The sequence below is a fragment of the Lepisosteus oculatus genome, chromosome 13 (assembly GCF_040954835.1).
Source record: "Lepisosteus oculatus isolate fLepOcu1 chromosome 13, fLepOcu1.hap2, whole genome shotgun sequence".
NCBI classification, from domain to species: domain Eukaryota; kingdom Metazoa; phylum Chordata; class Actinopteri; order Semionotiformes; family Lepisosteidae; genus Lepisosteus; species Lepisosteus oculatus.
This window is the reverse complement of record NC_090708.1, coordinates 21197148-21214779: the sequence shown is the minus strand read 5'-3', so window position 1 is coordinate 21214779 and position 17632 is coordinate 21197148. Positions and strand designations below refer to the sequence as shown.

The 17632-nt window shown below is 42.4% G+C and overlaps 1 protein-coding gene across 15 annotated transcripts in view; it reads left to right on the top strand.

Moving 5' to 3' along the window:
- arhgef4 (Rho guanine nucleotide exchange factor (GEF) 4) overlaps positions 1-17632 on the top strand; it is a 143153-nt gene that overhangs the window by 72199 nt on the left and 53322 nt on the right. For 10 of the 15 annotated variants that reach the window (XM_069197323.1, XM_069197331.1, XM_069197321.1 and 7 more), the window contains 3 exons: positions 1165-5544; positions 6976-7293; positions 7877-8006. In XM_069197323.1, coding sequence (XP_069053424.1) covers positions 1165-5544; positions 6976-7293; positions 7877-8006 — 4828 coding nt within the window. Of the gene's footprint in view, positions 1-1164; positions 5545-6975; positions 7294-7876; positions 8007-14119; positions 14690-17632 lie in introns of those variants that run through there. The other 5 variants (XM_069197333.1, XM_069197332.1, XM_069197330.1 and 2 more) reach the window with 4 other exon arrangements.

Here is a 17632-nt window from a genome sequence, read left to right as displayed (position 1 = left end):
ACAGTAAAAATTGCTTCCCTTTGGAAAACTGAGTTTTAGATTTGTTGTTTCCCAGAGGTCAACTCTCAAATGTCATGCTGTGTAGGAATAAGCAATCTGAGCAGAACTCAGGTTTTCTGTACTCAGTCAGCAGTAACTAGCAGAGATTTCATAATGTACAAAATTGCATGGATTAAAATAATACATAAAAATGTATTACTGCTACATAACAGTAAAATACTGTTCACACCAAAATGCTGAGGAGGTGAAGTACCTTAGGGCATATTATAGGTGTACAGTATGTGACATTTTTGTCCCAGGTGCTGAAGCAATCCGTTAAACCTCTAATTTTGTAATTATCATACCACCACAGTTACACAAGCAGACATATGTTCCTTTTTATTCACCTATTAAAGATTGAAACCATTCCAGCACTGTGTTTCGACAAATGATGGGATTTTACTTTATAAAGTAAAATAGCCCTGAGGTAAGCGAGACAAAATGAAAAATCAGGCTATGGAAGCTAAATTAAACAGCAGTGTCCAGTGATAAAGATAAGGTGGTCGTCCGCTGTTGCAGTATTGTATTTTAATTAAGGTTTGATTAATATGCCTTAATTAAAATGTCTTAGAACACCAAAACAAACCAAAAAATGTTGTACTGAATTGATAATGTACCTTATTTTTTCATATTCATTTAGCAGAGAATATGATAATAAACCCTAGGTTAAACAGTAGTCATTATCAAGACATTTTCCATGTCAAAAACCAGTCATATGCACAAACGTGCAGTAAAAACAAATAGGCAGACACATACTGTATTGCTAGATTTACATTCAGGTCTTTAGATAAATGGGTAGAGATCCAAAAGTAGGATTCATGTCTCCTCTTGTAAAGACCAGTACTGCATTCATCTGGGCACTGATCACTGCTTCTCACAGGTAGATGAGGTGTAAAAAATGACGACATGATGAGAAAGCTGTGAGATGTGGGCGTGGGAAAACTGTATAAGAGAAGCCGCTTGTCATATCCAGAAGGATTGGGAATGACTAGTGTTCCAGGGAATAACATATTTCAGACATGACAACTCAGTGTCATTATATGGGCTTTAAAAAATCTGAAATAAGAGATGTCTGTAGTGATGGCAAACCGTTATCTTCTGTTTTTTATCGTCTTTTTTTCACAGGCTCCAGAAATAGTTGAGGACTCTGCAAATGGCTGTGACTGTGTAGAAGAAGGGGACTCTGGCCCTGAAGAATTACCAGACACTCGGGAATCAAGTGAGCCTGCGGTTGAGAACACAGAGGAGTACTTTGACACACGCTCATGGCACAGTGACACTTTCTCAGACATCAGCCCTGATAGCTGCGAAGACCCGGCTTTAACAGCGCCAGGGCCTGATGACACATGCACTGAGTGGCAACTGGAATCTACCTTTGAACCTAAAGCAGACCAGTGTGAAAACAGCTTGGAGTGCCAGCCAGCGTCTTTGAATCTTAATGGGGAAACACATAAAAAAATCTGTGACAGGCTCCAAAATGTAAATGAAGAGTTTTCTGACAATCTCCATTTAGAGTCGCAGTGTCCAAGTTGTGCAAGCAATGAGTGTCCCCTTTTGCCGGAATGGGGACAACAGCCAGATGCAGATCCTTCAGCGAGTACAACTGGGGACAAAACGTTATCTGAGGAAGCTGGACTTCCCCATGTTTCAAATCAAACTGTTCCTGAAATTGTTACGCTGCCTGCTGCTGGAATTTCAGAGAATGTGGAATCAAGCTTAACAAAATCACAGTCTAACTCCACTGAGGTATATACTGATGACACACCTCTAGAGTTTGAGGTTGGAACTGCATCCTCTTTCTGGCTTTCTGGCACAGAAGACACCACGCTGACAGAAGAGGATGGAAGGCAGCAGAAGAATCTTACTCAGAGCTTCTCGGGTTGCGGGGAGGACTTAGATGATGAGACGAGTTTAGAGACTCGAAAGCTTGTTGCAGACCTTCTGGAGTCATTCAGTCAGGACAAGGTGGAGCAAAATCGGGACGAGGACAAACCTGAAACGGAGTACAGTCAGGCTTGTGGGGAAAGGGAAGGATCCTCAGCTTCAAACTATCCAGAGGGAGACCTGCAAACAGCACAACCTGTCGATGTTCTGGTAGCACCCTCTGCTGGAGAGGCAGTGCAAGAATTCCTGGGTTTTCCAGATGTCGACTGTGACCTCATTTACTCCAGCAGCTCAGAAATTGCGGGTTCAACCAAGCAGGACCTGAACACCTCACTACATGAACACAGTGAACAGTTAATTCATACCTCATTAGAGAGCGAGGATGTTTGTTTTCTGCAAGGAAAATCTGTACAAGATGCAGACTCTAGCACAAGGACATTTAGAAGTTTAGATAATGTAGGATTATACAATTTAACAAATAAGGTGGAATTTGATTCATGCAGTCCCATTAACAGCACACCTGATAGTGCAGGTAATTTGCAGTTGAACAGTAAACAATCTGCAAATGCTAACTCTTATCCAATTTCTGAGTTAGTTGAGGTGACAAGAAAAAGATCTGTGGAAACTGAGCATGTTGGTAAACCTAATAGACTTGAGGAAACTGACTCTTTCCAGGAAGAAAATCTAAAAACAAGTTACACAGATCTGGATGATATTCCAGTGAGGAGGATAGAAAATACATTGGGCACAAATTCCTTAATTTGCAAACCAGTGAAATCAGAATTGAATCAGATAGAATGTAGTACTCCACCTGGGCAAACCCATTACACGGAATTTCTTGCCACCTCTGAAACACAGTCAGACACAAATAACAACACAGAGACAAATTTAGAGTCATGCACCACTGATCCACTTAAAACAACAGAGTTAGTTAAGACGCAAGAAGATGTCCCTACAGAGGAATTAATCCGAACAGCTGAGGAAGTAGTAGATTCACTCTTAGAAGAGATTAAGAATCATTCCGAGAATGACACTGTAAATTCCTCTTCTTTCTGTGAAGAAGTCTCTGACCACTGTATTCCCATTCATACAAGCATAGACAATGATACAACCTCTTCTAGCTGTTCAGAATGTGAAAATAACACTGCCGACATTGAAGACACTTTAAGCACCCTGGACTATGTACCAAACTGGAGCAGTGAAGAATCCATTTCAGGTCTAGAAGCAATTCAATTTGTCTGTGAACTTGATGTTTCTGTGGAGGAAGCGTTAGAAAGATTTCAGGAGAGCGATTTGTTGAGTGACTTCAACAATACAGATAGCATCAGCCAAGAGGGTGACTCACACAGCACAGTTCCCTCAGATACAGATACGAACACTGGACGAAATGTAGACGATGACCAAATAAATTTAAAGATCAACACACATACTGCAAGTTCTCAAGTACAAACACGCAATTCTGAGAACAGAAGAAGAAAATCCCTTTGTGAGGAAAAGACAGAAGATGTAGATTGCTGTGTAGATAAAGGACGGGGGTCACTAGCCAGCTACTTGGAAACTAGAGGAATATATTTGCAAACCATAGAAAATGAAGTGTACAATGAAGATATAGCTAAAGAATCAACAGTTACTATTGAGGCAAGAGCTTGTAAATTAACTGAAGAATGCAATGAATCATTTGACAACAATTCACAGTTAGAGCAATTGTCCCAAGACATTGAGGGAGTGCCAAACATAGATCTGGATATAAGCTCAGATGTGAAATTGGTCATAAATACAGACCCTGTTTTTGTGGAATCTGATAATAGTCAAGAAAAATCATCTTCTGTAACATATGAAGATGGTTTAGCTGCAAGTGAGGTAGATGATTCTGACATTTCTTCAGAGTCTGGTGTCTTATTGGGCACAGTAACCTCTGAGGAGGACCAGGGCATTAGCGGTGATAAACCTGCTTTTCAAGGTACAGCAGTTACAGTCCATAGCACAAAGGCAGATTCGGTCAACACAGGTACAGAACTACAGAAAAGAGTTTCCCCAGTGGAGCCTATCACTAGCAAGATGATGACGCCTCTCATCAATGGATACGCAACAAGTGAAGGTCCGCACAGTCCAATGATGGTGACCCAGGATGGCACCGGCACCAACAGCGAGGACAACATGCAAATGATTCTTGGGAACAATGCTAGTGTTCACAAAGCTGCGAAGAAACAAGGGTCAAAGAGTGGCTCTATGGGAAAGTCTTCCAAGTTTTCTGTGTTTTCTAAGATGCCTTCTTTTAGAAGGAGTAAAAATTATACCCGGGAGGGCAAGGACAAGGTGGAGAACTCTGCTAGGGACCAACAGGATAGCAGTGGAGAGAAAAGGGAAGGCAGCTCAGGCAAGAACAGTCCACCAGTTTACGTGGGTCACTCTTGTTATTACAAGGCACACCTGCCTATTAGCATGGAAACACTCCAGTCCTCCCTAAAGGAAGAGGAGCATCAGACAGATAATTCGGATGATGATGTGTTTGATAAGGACAGTGTTTTTAATCAAACAGTGAAAAAGGATTTTGCTGACAGTCTGTCTGAAGCAGATGAAAACAGTTTTTACCCCCTTACACCCAGAACCAAGCACATTACAAAACGTTTTAACCAGAACTCAAGCTCAGTGGACACTGATACAGTCAGCAACCCAGAGTGTGAAAATCTTAAGAGCTCACAAACAGGACATGGAGTGGCCTACAAGAGAAGCAAAAGTACAGACAACCTGAACTTGCGCATGAGGCTAGCCCTGGCTCACAAATCCTTATCCAGCTTCTTTGAGTCCAAAATTACAGATAAGGAAAGCGAGGAGCAACTGCCAAAGAGTGTAAGTGATGAGACCAGGTCAAAACAGGTGTCCTGGAGAAAGTTCAAAAGGACCAAGGAAGCAGAGATGTTGAAAAGAGCCATGTCGGTCCCAGACGCCCACAACACCAGGCCTAGGCGGCATATCCACAGTGACTATGCCTCCAAGACTACACAGGAAATGGCAGATTGCCATGGGACTCCTGCCAGCCAGAGAGGCAGCCATCTCATGGACTCCCTGAGCAAGAGCCAGGATGCTTTAGAGATGGCAACAGAGGAAGTCAAGCCAGGAGAGACCAGAAAGAAAAGAGGTGCACCTAACGGGCTGTCAATAGTGTGCTCAGATTCCAGCTTTCCAACATTGAATGCCTCGAGGACTGATTGTGAAGCTCTTCCTCCAGGGGACTCCAGCCCTTTGTCTCCTATAAGTCCCAGCAACCTGGCTGCTCCAGCTAATCAGCTGACACCCTCTTGGTCCAGGACTTCCCCACCCTCCGAAGGGATGGAAGTTCCCTTGAGGCCGATGAGCCCCAAACCTCAAAGCCCACGCCCTGGGACCAACAGGCGGAGTTTTCGGTACCCTTGCCGGGCCAGTGCCATATCCCTGATTTCCCTGGGCATCGGTGCCAGCGTGGAGGGACTGTCTGATCCACCCGAGCGCCCAAAAACATTGAAGCCTCGAGCCTCCCAGCTCCTGTCCCTCCACTCCCTGGACACGGACTTCCGGAAGGAAGAGGGGAGCGCGGGCAGCCTTGTTAACTCCACTTCAGTCAGCGACTTCATGAAAGATGAGGTAAGGTGGTACTGGGAAGGAGGTTGCTGGGAAGGAGTTTCCTGGTATTCACTAACATAAATATCGCTCGTACTTGTCTGCTCACCTGTTCCCCACACCTTCGTCCTCGTAGCAGGTTTAACAAAACTCTAAGAGACATAACTCATATCTCATGTCTCATGTCTTAGCCTTCACAAACATAGAGGAATGGAGCTTGTTTCTGTTTCCTCACTGTGCTGCTGGCTGAGGCTCCCCCAATCCACCTGTGAAGGCATTCCAACTTTGACAACTGTAATTGAGCTGAAAGAGACTTTATCTGATAGGCAACAGATTGCAAAACCTTCAGTATCCAATTGTTTCTTCATTTTCCATTTTAGTTATACAGTTATGTACAGTGTAGTTTATGTTAATAAAACCAAATTGTGGATAGCAGTGAATTGGGACAAATGATCAAAGCAGTTTTATATTCTGTTTTAACTGCATAATCCAGGAGGAAAATTGGGAAAGGTATTTTGAATGCATACATTTAGAAACAATCTTCTGTTTGTACTGATACTGTAAGTGTACCTAGTTCCACACTGTTAATCACACACTATGAAATCCTCTGTATCTCTAAAAAAGAAGTCTTTGTTGTTCACGTTGACCATCGTGGCAGACTTGAGAAACGTGCTCCTGTTGAGAGAGAGCCTGTCTTCTGTCAGAGCCTTGAAAGTGCTCACTCTTCTCTTTAATGCCCCTGTCCAGTCATGGATGAGCATGAATAGCTGGCTCTCGCACTCAATCCATCTTCCCTCTATACAGTACCTAGCTGTCTAGCAGCCCTGCCACTGTGTGCCCATATTTACTGGCTATGGCAATCTGTTCCCTTTTCAAACAATAAGCCCCTTCATCTTTCACTGTTCTTTCCTTTTCAAGATGGATAAGGAGGAATGAAATAAGTGGAGTCAGCTTTTTTGCTGCTGTCTCTCTCCCCAGAGTTTTGTGATCTGACAGAGCAAGCTCCTTAAGGAATTTATTTTGTGTGTGTTAGGCTTTAACTGCACTGCGCATGTGTATGGAGCGTTATAAATTGTAAATTGCCGGCGCTATCTAGTGGTGTACAAGTGTAAGTTCACACACACATAAAGCTAGAGAATGGAACTAAGGCGCATCCGTTAAGTGAAGTTATCCACTGAATGTACATGATCATTTCAAACCAGTGCCTGAAATACTTTAGCAGATGGAGGATGTGTTAAAAAAATGGTATTATGGGGAACAAATCACACAATTAAATGTACTTCAGGCAAATTTGTGAAAGGTTAAAGGTAATGATTAAATGAAATGTTTAAGATTAGAGATCTATTTGTGTTGAATGTCTGTGGTTACATTTTATTCCCATTCACATCCAGATGAAAATAATAAAAAATTTACAGATTCGTTTATGCTCACAGTTTCCACCTAATGCCTGTGCAGGACGTTAGTAAACCAGCAAGCCCAGCGACACCAGAAAAAAGGGTGCTTGATCAGGTGGCCATGCTGAGAACCAAGCGCCTCGCGCAGACCTCGCCTGTGCCGAGACCTCTCTCTGACCTGGGCAGCTGGACCCTGCCCTTGCACAGGCGGGGGGAGGTGCCGCTCGCTGCTGGGGAAGGCAGGAAGGCCAAGGGGAGGCGCTACTGCTCGGATGACCTGTGGATAGAGGAGGAGAAGAAACGCAAGAGGAAGAGGGCCAGGGAGGTGCAGAGCAGCATGGGCAGGCTGGCTGTGGAGCTGCCTGAGGAGCTGGAGAAAGTAAGATACCATCTCCAGACGCTGGCAGGGCTCCTGCAGCCCTCTTCCCCACCACCTGCGCTCTCGCTTCTTCAAGACCTTCTTCTGCTGTTGTTGTTTTTTCATACTCTGCCTTCACCTTTGCTTCTGATCTCCCTTGGCTCTTTGCCTCCTACTCTCTGTGACTTCCTGTGCTTTTTCCTCGGGCCCTGTCTGCTTGGCCAACCTTCTTGCAAGATCTTCTGTCTTTCTTGACTGAACTCCGAAGATGAGAAATTCCTTCAGCCTTCGCCGCGTGATTTTCTGAAGACTGTGACTAACTCTCCTCGCTAGCACAAAGAGTGGTCCAGCAACAGACTCCAACAGCTCCCTGCAGACGTCTGAGAAAACTGCTACAGGCGCTTCTCAGAGTTTGTTTCAAATTGCAGTTGTGCAGCTTCTTAAAAAACGGGAATCTGTATAACAGATTACATTTCCTTCCCTTTCATTAGAATGTAAAAAGGTACAATTTCTGCACAAGGCTTTTGCCTGGTGATTTTCTCAGTGTAAAAAATAAAAAGAGATCTCACTGGCATGTTTCTGTTTTTTTTCTTTTGCTTTTAAGGTCAGAGCACGCCTGTCCCTGACTCCCGCAGTGCCCTTTCCCACTCTGCCCCTGAAGGACCATTGCTTCTCCCAGAGTACCCCAATTGGCCTGGACTGCTTGGGCTGGCGGAGGCGAATCTCCTATCCAGGTGAGTACTGCTCTGGGTCTCTCTTTGCCCTCTCTACCTGCTGCACTGAAGAAGATGAGCAGAGAAGTACATTTCTTCATGTCCTGGTGCTTATGGCCTGAATACCTCTGTGAGCCTATTCCTTCCTCCTCAGGGTCACAGGATCTGAAGTACCATCTGTAGCATTGCATCTTATCAGGTAGCCATGCCTGACTGGCAGGTGTTCTCTCCTCCTGTACAGTTTGATACTGTTCTGTACTAGTGTCACTCAGGACAAAGTACGTTGTTCATTGTCTGTTGTGTTCATGTCATGTCAGAAGGCACATTCTGCAATTGTGGATGAGCTGCTTTTAGGTTTACTTTACCCTTGCAGTTAGAATTTAAAATGTCCTTTATGAAGTACACAACTGATAAGAAATGTGGAGTTTCTAAACACTTTCTCATAAGGATTTCTTTTATTGCTCTGGGTGTTAAGCTGCTGCTGTCTGTTACTGATTGAAAAACTCCTGCATTGATTCCAAGTCAGTGGAGCAGCCTGATGGTTAGTATGGCAGCCTCACAGCTCTTAGGTCACAGGTTTGATAGTAAGCCAGGGCTCTTTCGGTGTGGAGTTTGCTTTTTTGTCCCTGGGTCCGTATCCATTTTCTGCTTCCTCCTACCTCCCCAAAGACATACTAGCTAGGTTAATTATTCTTGGCTAATTGTTGTCTGTGTGGATAACCTTCAATGGACTGGCTTACTGAAAAAGACTCCTGATATCAGAGTCCTGATATCAGCTCTGTGCTTGCAGATAGGCAAAAGCAATGTTTAAAAACAATCTTGTCAAGCATGAGATTCTGTAAAATTCTGGACATTCAGGATTCATTGCCTTCATTATGTGGACTAATCTTCCCTGAGCTACTGTAATTGCGTTTAAGCTTTGAAAGTGTATTGCCCAAAAGTTGTTTTCAGTGTCCAGTAGGGGGACCTCTTAATTTTGGTTAAGAAACATGCCAGCAGCCATATCACCCTGCAACTCACAACTGGTAACCTACTAAAACTCAGCAGGTGTGAGCCTGTGTGAGTCAGTACCTGGATGGGAGACCTCCTGGGAAAAACTAAGGTTGCTGCTGGAAGAGGTGTTAGTGGGACCAGCAGGGGGCGCTCACCCTGTGGTCCATGTGGGTCCTAATGCCCCAGTATAGTGACAATATACTGTAAAAAGGCACCAACCTTCAGATGAGATATAAAACCGAGGTCCTAACTCTCTGTGGTCATTAAAAATCCCAGGGTGTTTCTCTACAAAAAAAGAGTAGGGGTGTAACCCCAGCGTCCTTGCCAAATTTCCTACTGGCCCTTACCAATCATGGCCTACTGATAATTCCCATCTATGAATTGGCTTCATCACTCTGTTCTTCTCTCCACTAATAGTTGATGTGTGGGCAGCGTTCTGGCGCACTATGGCTTCCGTCGCATCATCCAGGTGGGGCTGCACATTGGTGGTGGTGGAGGGGAGTCCCCATTACCTGTAAAGCGCTTTGAGTGGAGTGTCCAGAAAAGCGCTCTTAAAGTATAACCAATTATTATTATTATTATTATTATTATTATTATTATTATTATTATTACATTGAACAGTTACTGAAACAAAGCTTAAATGTGGTCGTAAGTTATCATAGTAAAGCCCTGAAACAAAGCAAATTAATGGTTAGGGGTCAGTATGTCAATTTATCTACTCCACTTCTACAGTATACACTACTTTAAAAATTAATCAGAATTTTTTATGCTTCTGTATTGGAATCACCCAATTGTTAATCATATGTGACCTCTGTGACCCTGTGACCTCTGCACCTCCAAGGCAGAGAAGATGGATTCTGAACACTCTCCTCCTGCCTATCCTTTGAAATATCACCAGCTACACAGAGCCGTACCGACCAGCAAGCATGAACTGAATGAGTGATAGTGCTGACAGCTTTGTAAGCTTGCTGGCACTTGGAGAGACCTAGGGTTTGCTATTTTGCAACAAAACTGAGGACACGTTGGCCACCTGAAGCCCAGTGGAACACTGTGGGACTTCTCCAGTTACAGTATGTGTTGTCATCTGGGGAATCCTCACCACTGGCTCCCCAAAACCCGCATCTGCATCTCCAATAAAGCAGACATAGCTTTAAAAAGGTAGAGGTCAAGACCAAAGACTGGACTCAGTGCCTTGATGAAATTTATTTAAAGATTCACTAAGCTACCAGCTGAGCAAGATGGTCAAGGCTTGTGGGCCTCCTCTCGTTTGCAACCATTTTTTGTTTTGTGTCCTGGAAACGTCTAGAAAAAATGTACTGTATAATATATGAGGTAACTTTTAACAAGCCTTTGTTGTGCAATATTAACAACATTCACAGGCATGTAGTCAGATGCAAACTTTTAAGCTTCTTTAGCACCTGGGAACTTTCCTTAGGTTTAAGGAAAAGAGACTTTAAAGCTTGCATTATCAAGAAATTAATAAAATCACAGGATGCATACCCTCAGGTTCACTGCATAATTATTACGTTTTAAACGTATGCAGCAGTATGGTCATGAATACTTCAGCTACACCCCCATGCACACACCACTGTCCCCAGCCCCCCTCTCTCCTCTCAATGTCAGAGATGATGAGGAAGGGGCAGCAACATTCCTTCGAGGTCTGGCAGACTCAGAAGCCTCTCAATCTGCTCCCCTGGGACATGGTGACCTTGTGTGACAGTAATTAAACATCTAATTTACAATGTTTCTCTTCCCTCTGAGACGTTTTCTTTCACTAGAGCCTGATAGCAGCCTATGACCCAGAGAGAATACAGAGCACATCTTTGTGTCTTATTAGCATGTAGTGTGGGAGGAGCGGGTTGCTCTCAATGTCCCCTAGACTGCTCTTTAATGTAATTCCCCTGCCTAGATTACACAACAGAGCCCCCCACAGTGCCCCGATTGCCGCATGGGTTGTGTTACAGTCGTGGGGCGATCGGTATTAAGATAGCTCTTGTCCTGACCTGCGACCCCAAAGACACGCCTACACACAGACACGGACACTACATCGTTCACAGTAACACACATTGTTGAAGTTCAATGAATATTAAGATTAATATGAGTCAAAAGGCGGTTCTACTCTGTCACTACAAGGAGCATGGTACTGGGTGACCTTAGTATTTATATTGAGAAACAGAGACAGCTTGCTTTCAGATTTTGAATTCAAGTGCTGCATTTTTTTAAGCATAGCCTGTCAGAATGTTGTTCTGTGCTTTTAGAAATTTAGAATTCCCAAATCTTTTTTTCTTTACTTCCACCCCCCAGTTTAAGAGCCATCTCTTCTTTATTCACTGAGCCTACCGTGTCTTCTGAAATCCCCCATAGTTAACATTGAAAACTCACTGTGAGACCTGGGGTATTGAGGGGAGTGCAGAGGCTGTTATTCCTTTTAACAAGCTCACACACAGAACCATAATAGAGACTCTCACTCTCAGGCAGCAAACGACAGCCTACATTCAACAGTGAGTTTAGAATGAAAGGATATCAGACTGAACCTTTTTCTACATTTATTTTTTTCAGCTCCATGGTTTTGTTTTCTGATTAGCTTTTTCAAGTTAGGGCAAATTCTTTCTATCTTGAAATCGTGAAATATCTGTTGATGAACAGATATCTGTTGATGAAATAAATGATGATGAAATTACAAGTTCAAGCATGCCAAGTGACACAAGAGTCCACAGTGGCCTCAGTCCTGTGGTTATTCTGGGGAAGGAATGGAAAGGGTTCAGACAGCAACCTGTTGGCGCTGGAAGGCAGTTATGATGACATCAGTGTCTAGGGTTTTATTCTATAAATGAATGAAAAGCAAAAGAAAAAAATTAACGGCTTTTGGAGCTGTAGGTTTTTTATACCCCTTTCATTTATTTCTCAACTAGTTTCAAACTTTGACTCTTGTTTTCAGTTGAGAACAATAAAAGAGATTTATCAAGTTGAAGGATGGCGATTTGGTGTCTCTGACAGCGTGAAAGCACGCACAATGTTTTTCCACTAGCCCCATAAAATAAGCTCTCCTGCCTGACACCAACAAACACTGTCCCATGGGCCATCGCAATCCTTATGCCCTGCACATTACAGCATGCATATTGCTACTGACCATCTAAAAAGTAGCTGTGTTTCATTCGCTCTTGTTATTAGACTTTTTTCTTCCATGCTGCCAAGCCAAAATGCTCAATGTTGTCTTTTGTGGTATTTACAGTCCAGAAACAGAACATTCCTTTCTTCTCCTTGATGAAGTGTAGCCCACGCGAGGTCGCAGCTCCCATGAATTAGTCATCTGGCTTGGCCCCAGCCTTCTTGTCACATATTTGTGCAGATACTGAGTCGAACACAAATAAGCTGACTTTTGCCTTTCCTCGCATGGTATTTTCACACACACTTCAAAGGCATTGTATCTCAGGTAAGAGCCACCTTTCTGCTCAGCTTTTGTAAAGACCTCTTGACAGGAGCCCTCGGAAATTGCAACATTTCAGTTTTCAGTGGAGGAGCACAGAAAGGATTGAGCAAGTGTTGCTGGCTTCAGTTCTATTAAGAGAAGTGTAAAAGTGTGGCGTCCTGCCTATGAAGGATGGCTTCTTTAATTTTCAAGATGATACATTGGAATAAATTCAGTTGGCACATTATTTTATTTATTTGCTTAAGCTTTAAAATATTTAATTTTCCTTTATTTCTGGATTGCCGTAGGAAATCAGCACCAAAGGCTGAGGTACATCTTCCACGTTCAGGTGCATGCTCCTGAAAGGAAACACTTTTCATTTCATGGGATTAATGTAATTTAAAGAGTTGTGTTTTATCTGGGCAAATCTCAGAAACACCTTTTATATATCAAGATAATTTAAAAAAAGGCTGCAAGCATTATTTATATTTTAGTGTTTTTCTGTTGCCTTTGGCGTTGTCTTTTGTCTTTGGAGTGTTATTGAGCTGAGCTGAGCTGGCTGTAGGTTTAGTTGTGAGCAACAAACATTTCAGGAATTTTGTGTGGAAGTTCATGGCACGTGGCTATCTTTCAGTTTTCAGACACAAAAGTGGGAGAACCGATGTGGGATTCTGTCTCCTTCCCAAATATAGATTCATTTTCTGTTTGATTTCTTTTTTTGCTTTTCTGTAACACTTTATATGAGTGTTTCTGCATAATGTTTCTACAATGTCTTCATAACTTCTACTCAATATATTCTCGCCACAAGTATAATGCTTAATAGGGCCCTGTACAACTGACATAACCTGTGCATAAGAAGTCAAGAGATTTGGTTTAAGCATAATTTATAGCACTTGATACAATGGAGATGCAGCTTTTGGTGTAAAGAGATAATTAAGCCACTTCGTAGTAACATTCAAATAAATTGTTTCAGCTTTTTCTAGTTAATTGCATGTGTGCCACATAAAGAGACAGTCCTCATGTTCATGTGGCCTTTGAAAAAGATGTGTTCACAGTTCATTTTGGAAATGGGATACATCACACCACATTGGTCCAACTTTATCCTTCAGTAGCTGTGGAGAGAGACAGCATTTTTTTAAAAGGATAGCTTACCGGAAACACACATCCTGCAACTGCGGTGGTCAGCAGTGTTTTCAAATGGGTGTGGTGGGTTTATGTGTTTGTAAAATTGAGAGCAGGTTGTTCAGAGGAGCAGAAAACTGATTTTAAGTGATCATCTGAAACCTTTCAACCACATTGTTTTGATCAGTTTCTAGCCTTTATGTTTATTGTGTTGTGTTTTTTATTAAACATTAGGTTTTGGGTCCTGTTGTTAGTAAAGAGCTGTGCTTTATGTTCTAATAGTTTTATTTTAATGGACAGGATGCAAATGCTTAAAGCCTGCCCCATAAAAACTTGATCCTTATGAAACTACTTGGAATTTAAAACCAGGATTTGGTTTGGTTTGTTCACATTAAGGCCAAAGAGCCCTTAACAAAACATTTAGGCCTGGTCTGGCATCACTCTCAGTCAATAAAAGACTTGGTACAATTACAGGGGAATTATTCAGCAGCAGGCTTTTGGAACAGCGTGAGTGTCATTTACTGCTAACTGTTTCTGAAGCTGTGTCTGGCCATTGGGTTAAATATCCAAGGCTCCTCCAAAGCTCTAACATTTCAACTTGTCTCACCAGGTGACCCTGCTTTTCTACCTGCTTCAATTCTTGAAAACAAGAATTGGACAGGGGGGTGGAGAAGGAGGCTGAGAGAGATGGAGGGTGGCTGTTTTCAGCGCCAGGCTGTAATCGGCTCTGTGCTAAATGAAGCATCTGCAGCGAATTCAGCAATGCCGATAAGACAGGCAGCGCCCGATTCCCCCCTCAGAGGGCCCCCAGTGATGTCAGAGTGTGTGTCTGAGTGAGTGAGTGCAGCGCAACCAGCAAGAGCCAGAGAGGCTAAACGCCCAGTGGCTCACAGACAGCTGTGCCAAGCAGCACTTGGGCGAGCTTGGCTGGGACGGTGAGGGAGAGCAAGCACAGCTGGCGAGAGCTTCTCTGCGGTCTCGGGCCACATGCGGACCCAGCAGAGTGCCGAAGGGAGCAGCGCGCTGCCAGGCGGGAGCTGCAGCAGCAGTGGCAGCTCCGGGCTCTCCCCGGGCTCGGATTCGGACAGCAGCCCTGGAGGGGGTCTGGGAGGCGGGGTGGGAGGCATCCGAGGTGTCCTGTCCAGGTACTGGAGTCTGGAGAGCCTGCACTCCACTACTGGTAAGATCTGTGGATACCCACCGGTGGGATGTCATCTGTGTCAGTTTGAATCAGCAGCTGTCTGCATTTGAGCTGCAACATTTTTTTCGTCTCTGTGAATTTTTTAAGATGTTTTTTTCTTTTTTAGGGTTTGTTTCTGGTATTTAGTTTCTAATGATCTTATAGAAACAGAACAGTAAATTACCTAAATACTGACCACAGCATGACACAGGGTAGCATCGCCTTGGAAAGTGTCAACGTTGCAAACGAGGGAGCGTTGGTACAGGGCAAAGGAAAAGAATTTGCTTCTCATTTTTCGAAAAGGAGAAAAATATATAGGACTGTTTTTTTTTGTAATAAAGCAGAACTTGATACCATACTAATCAAGGTATGTGACACTAACTAGCAGTTTCTGTTGAAATATTTTTGATACATTTAAACAGAAAAGAAAATTGGTTTGCATAGCTGAATAGAGCCTTTAAAAACAGGAGAAATAAATGTTTTTCCTTAGTACATATTTGCTTCCCGGTAATGTATTACAGTTTAATTAACTGATATTTTATGATTTATGTATGCTTATTGAAAAACATACTCTGTCGATCATTCAAAGAAATGTATAGCCTGGTTCATCTGTAAAATGATTTCAGCATCTTTTTGTTTATAGCAGTTAATAGTTAATTGCTACAGATAAGAGCAGAGAGGATAGATATATTGTTTATATTTGTGCTAGACTGGGGACTTGTTCGTGTGTACCTGTGTTTCTCTGCTCAACCTGTTTTCTTTCCAATGAACACCTAAAGAGAAAAATTTCACGCCTTTGGAGACCTGGTAGGCAGCTGTCCGCAACAACTTTGCTAAGGTGATCCATTAACTGAGAGCTTTCTAAAATAACATCTCCAAGGAGATTAGTAAAAACAAAATGGATAGGCTGCAAGCAGTTTTGTATGATTCCTTGGCAGTCCTGTGACATCCTGCTTGATAAAGGGATAATAGAGGAGCATCTGGTCCATTAGCTTGGATTTCAGCATCGTAAAGCCATTTTACCAATATCGTGTTGACTGAAAGAGCAATCTCTAAACAAAAAGCAAAACATTGGTCGTCATTTCAGAGAGAGTTATTCAATACCTTCCAACACCTCATTACTGGACCCCAATATGAAGACATCAGCATTGCAGCCTTTGCACCCCTTATTTCAGTTGGTAATGTCCCTTTGTCAATGGAGCTCCTAGGAACAAAGTGGGGTTCAGATCACAATTGGAGGCCAAAAATATTTCTGCGTCATGTATACAAATATATAACTGAGCCACTGCACATACTGTATACTGTGTCACACAGTCTCTATTGCTCTTTATTTATTTTACTTGTTTTAAGGAATTAGGCAAGTGCCTGTTTATGTTCTTAACATGATGGAGTTTACTCATCAGCACGCTGAATGTAAAGCTCTGAGCAAGACTGGGAGGCTGTCATGGAGAATTTGGATCTAAGTCATGCAGGAGTCACGGTCCATGTTCGGAATCGCTAAGAAAGATTGTCACGCCGATGAAAATGAAACTATTAAAAGTGTGTCGCACTTTGTAGAAGGGGGGTTTGCGTAACAATCTGAACTGAAACTTAAGAACGGATCACGCAACTAGCAAGACGTATCTCATGAGCCTGACAGTTTGATTTAGTGAGTAATTTACATCCAACAGTTGTTGAGCATTAAAAAAATATATAACTTTTCATTTATGTACAGAAAAGATGAGATGCTTCTATAGATAACAATATAGTATATTTATCAAAGGAGTCCTGTAGCATCACAAGCACATTGCCAAACAGACTGACTCGATTTTTGGCAGATGTAACTTGAAGCTGTGGCAACTGAACTCCATATAATGAACACTCTGTTGTAACTAATAAGTCAACTTCTGAAAACACAACACCAAAAATAGAACAACATTCCTGTTGGAAATACTGTAAAAAGTTCCGATACGACATCTCTTTCCTCTGTCGTGGTTTGTGCCCATTGATTGTCTTTTAATTGTTAATCTTTCCCTGCCTAAATGTGATCCTGAGCGCTGCTGTTAATCCTCCAACACAACATTTTTTTATGCTGTTTTCTCTGTTCTCTGCTTTGACATTGAGGTGTCTGTGCCATCAATTCCTAACACTTCCCCCTGCTATTTTTTTGGGTGTAATGCACGTGCACATTGCAAAAGATAGGGAATGATAGAAGTAGAGCTGAACAGTATGACTACAGTACTCCCAAAAGCACTGCACCTGTGAGGTGTGCCTAATGCTCATTCATGATGGATGATGATGGAAATGATGGAATGATGGAAAGCAGATGTAAATCCCTCTTTTAAAACGTTTCTGTATGGCTTCTGGTATTTTACCTCATCATAGACACCCTCCTTATGTGTGGGAAGGACAGTGTAGTGATTTATTTGAAATTAGCAAGTAGTACTAAGCAAAAGTAAGGGAAAATTGGGAGATGGTAAATTCAAAGAGTCACATATGGCCATCAATGGAATTAATTAATCAGAACAGTTAATCAGAATCAGAATACAATGTGCAATTGTATTCATAAGATATAATAGATATAATACTTAGGTCATTAACCTTGTAACAACTGACTCAGAACAAACATCAGTATTAATTAGGGCTCAAAAGACAAGTAAATATTCAGTTGTGTTAATCTACTAATCATTATTAAACATATTCTTATTTGGAATAAGCTTAATTAGTGAATGCAAACATGTGAACATTGACTGTTTGCAGTAAAACGTAATGGTGAATATGAAAGTGAAAATGCTTGACCAGAGGTGGGAAAAGGAAAAGATGGATCAGTGTCTGATCTTGTTTAATCTTCATCTCCTGCCTCTGTGGCAATTGGATGATCTTAAGAAGGCAGGGGAAAAGAATAGATCAGTGCTTAATGGTACATTGTAGTTAGGTCTTCCACTGGAACATGTAGAGAGTCAT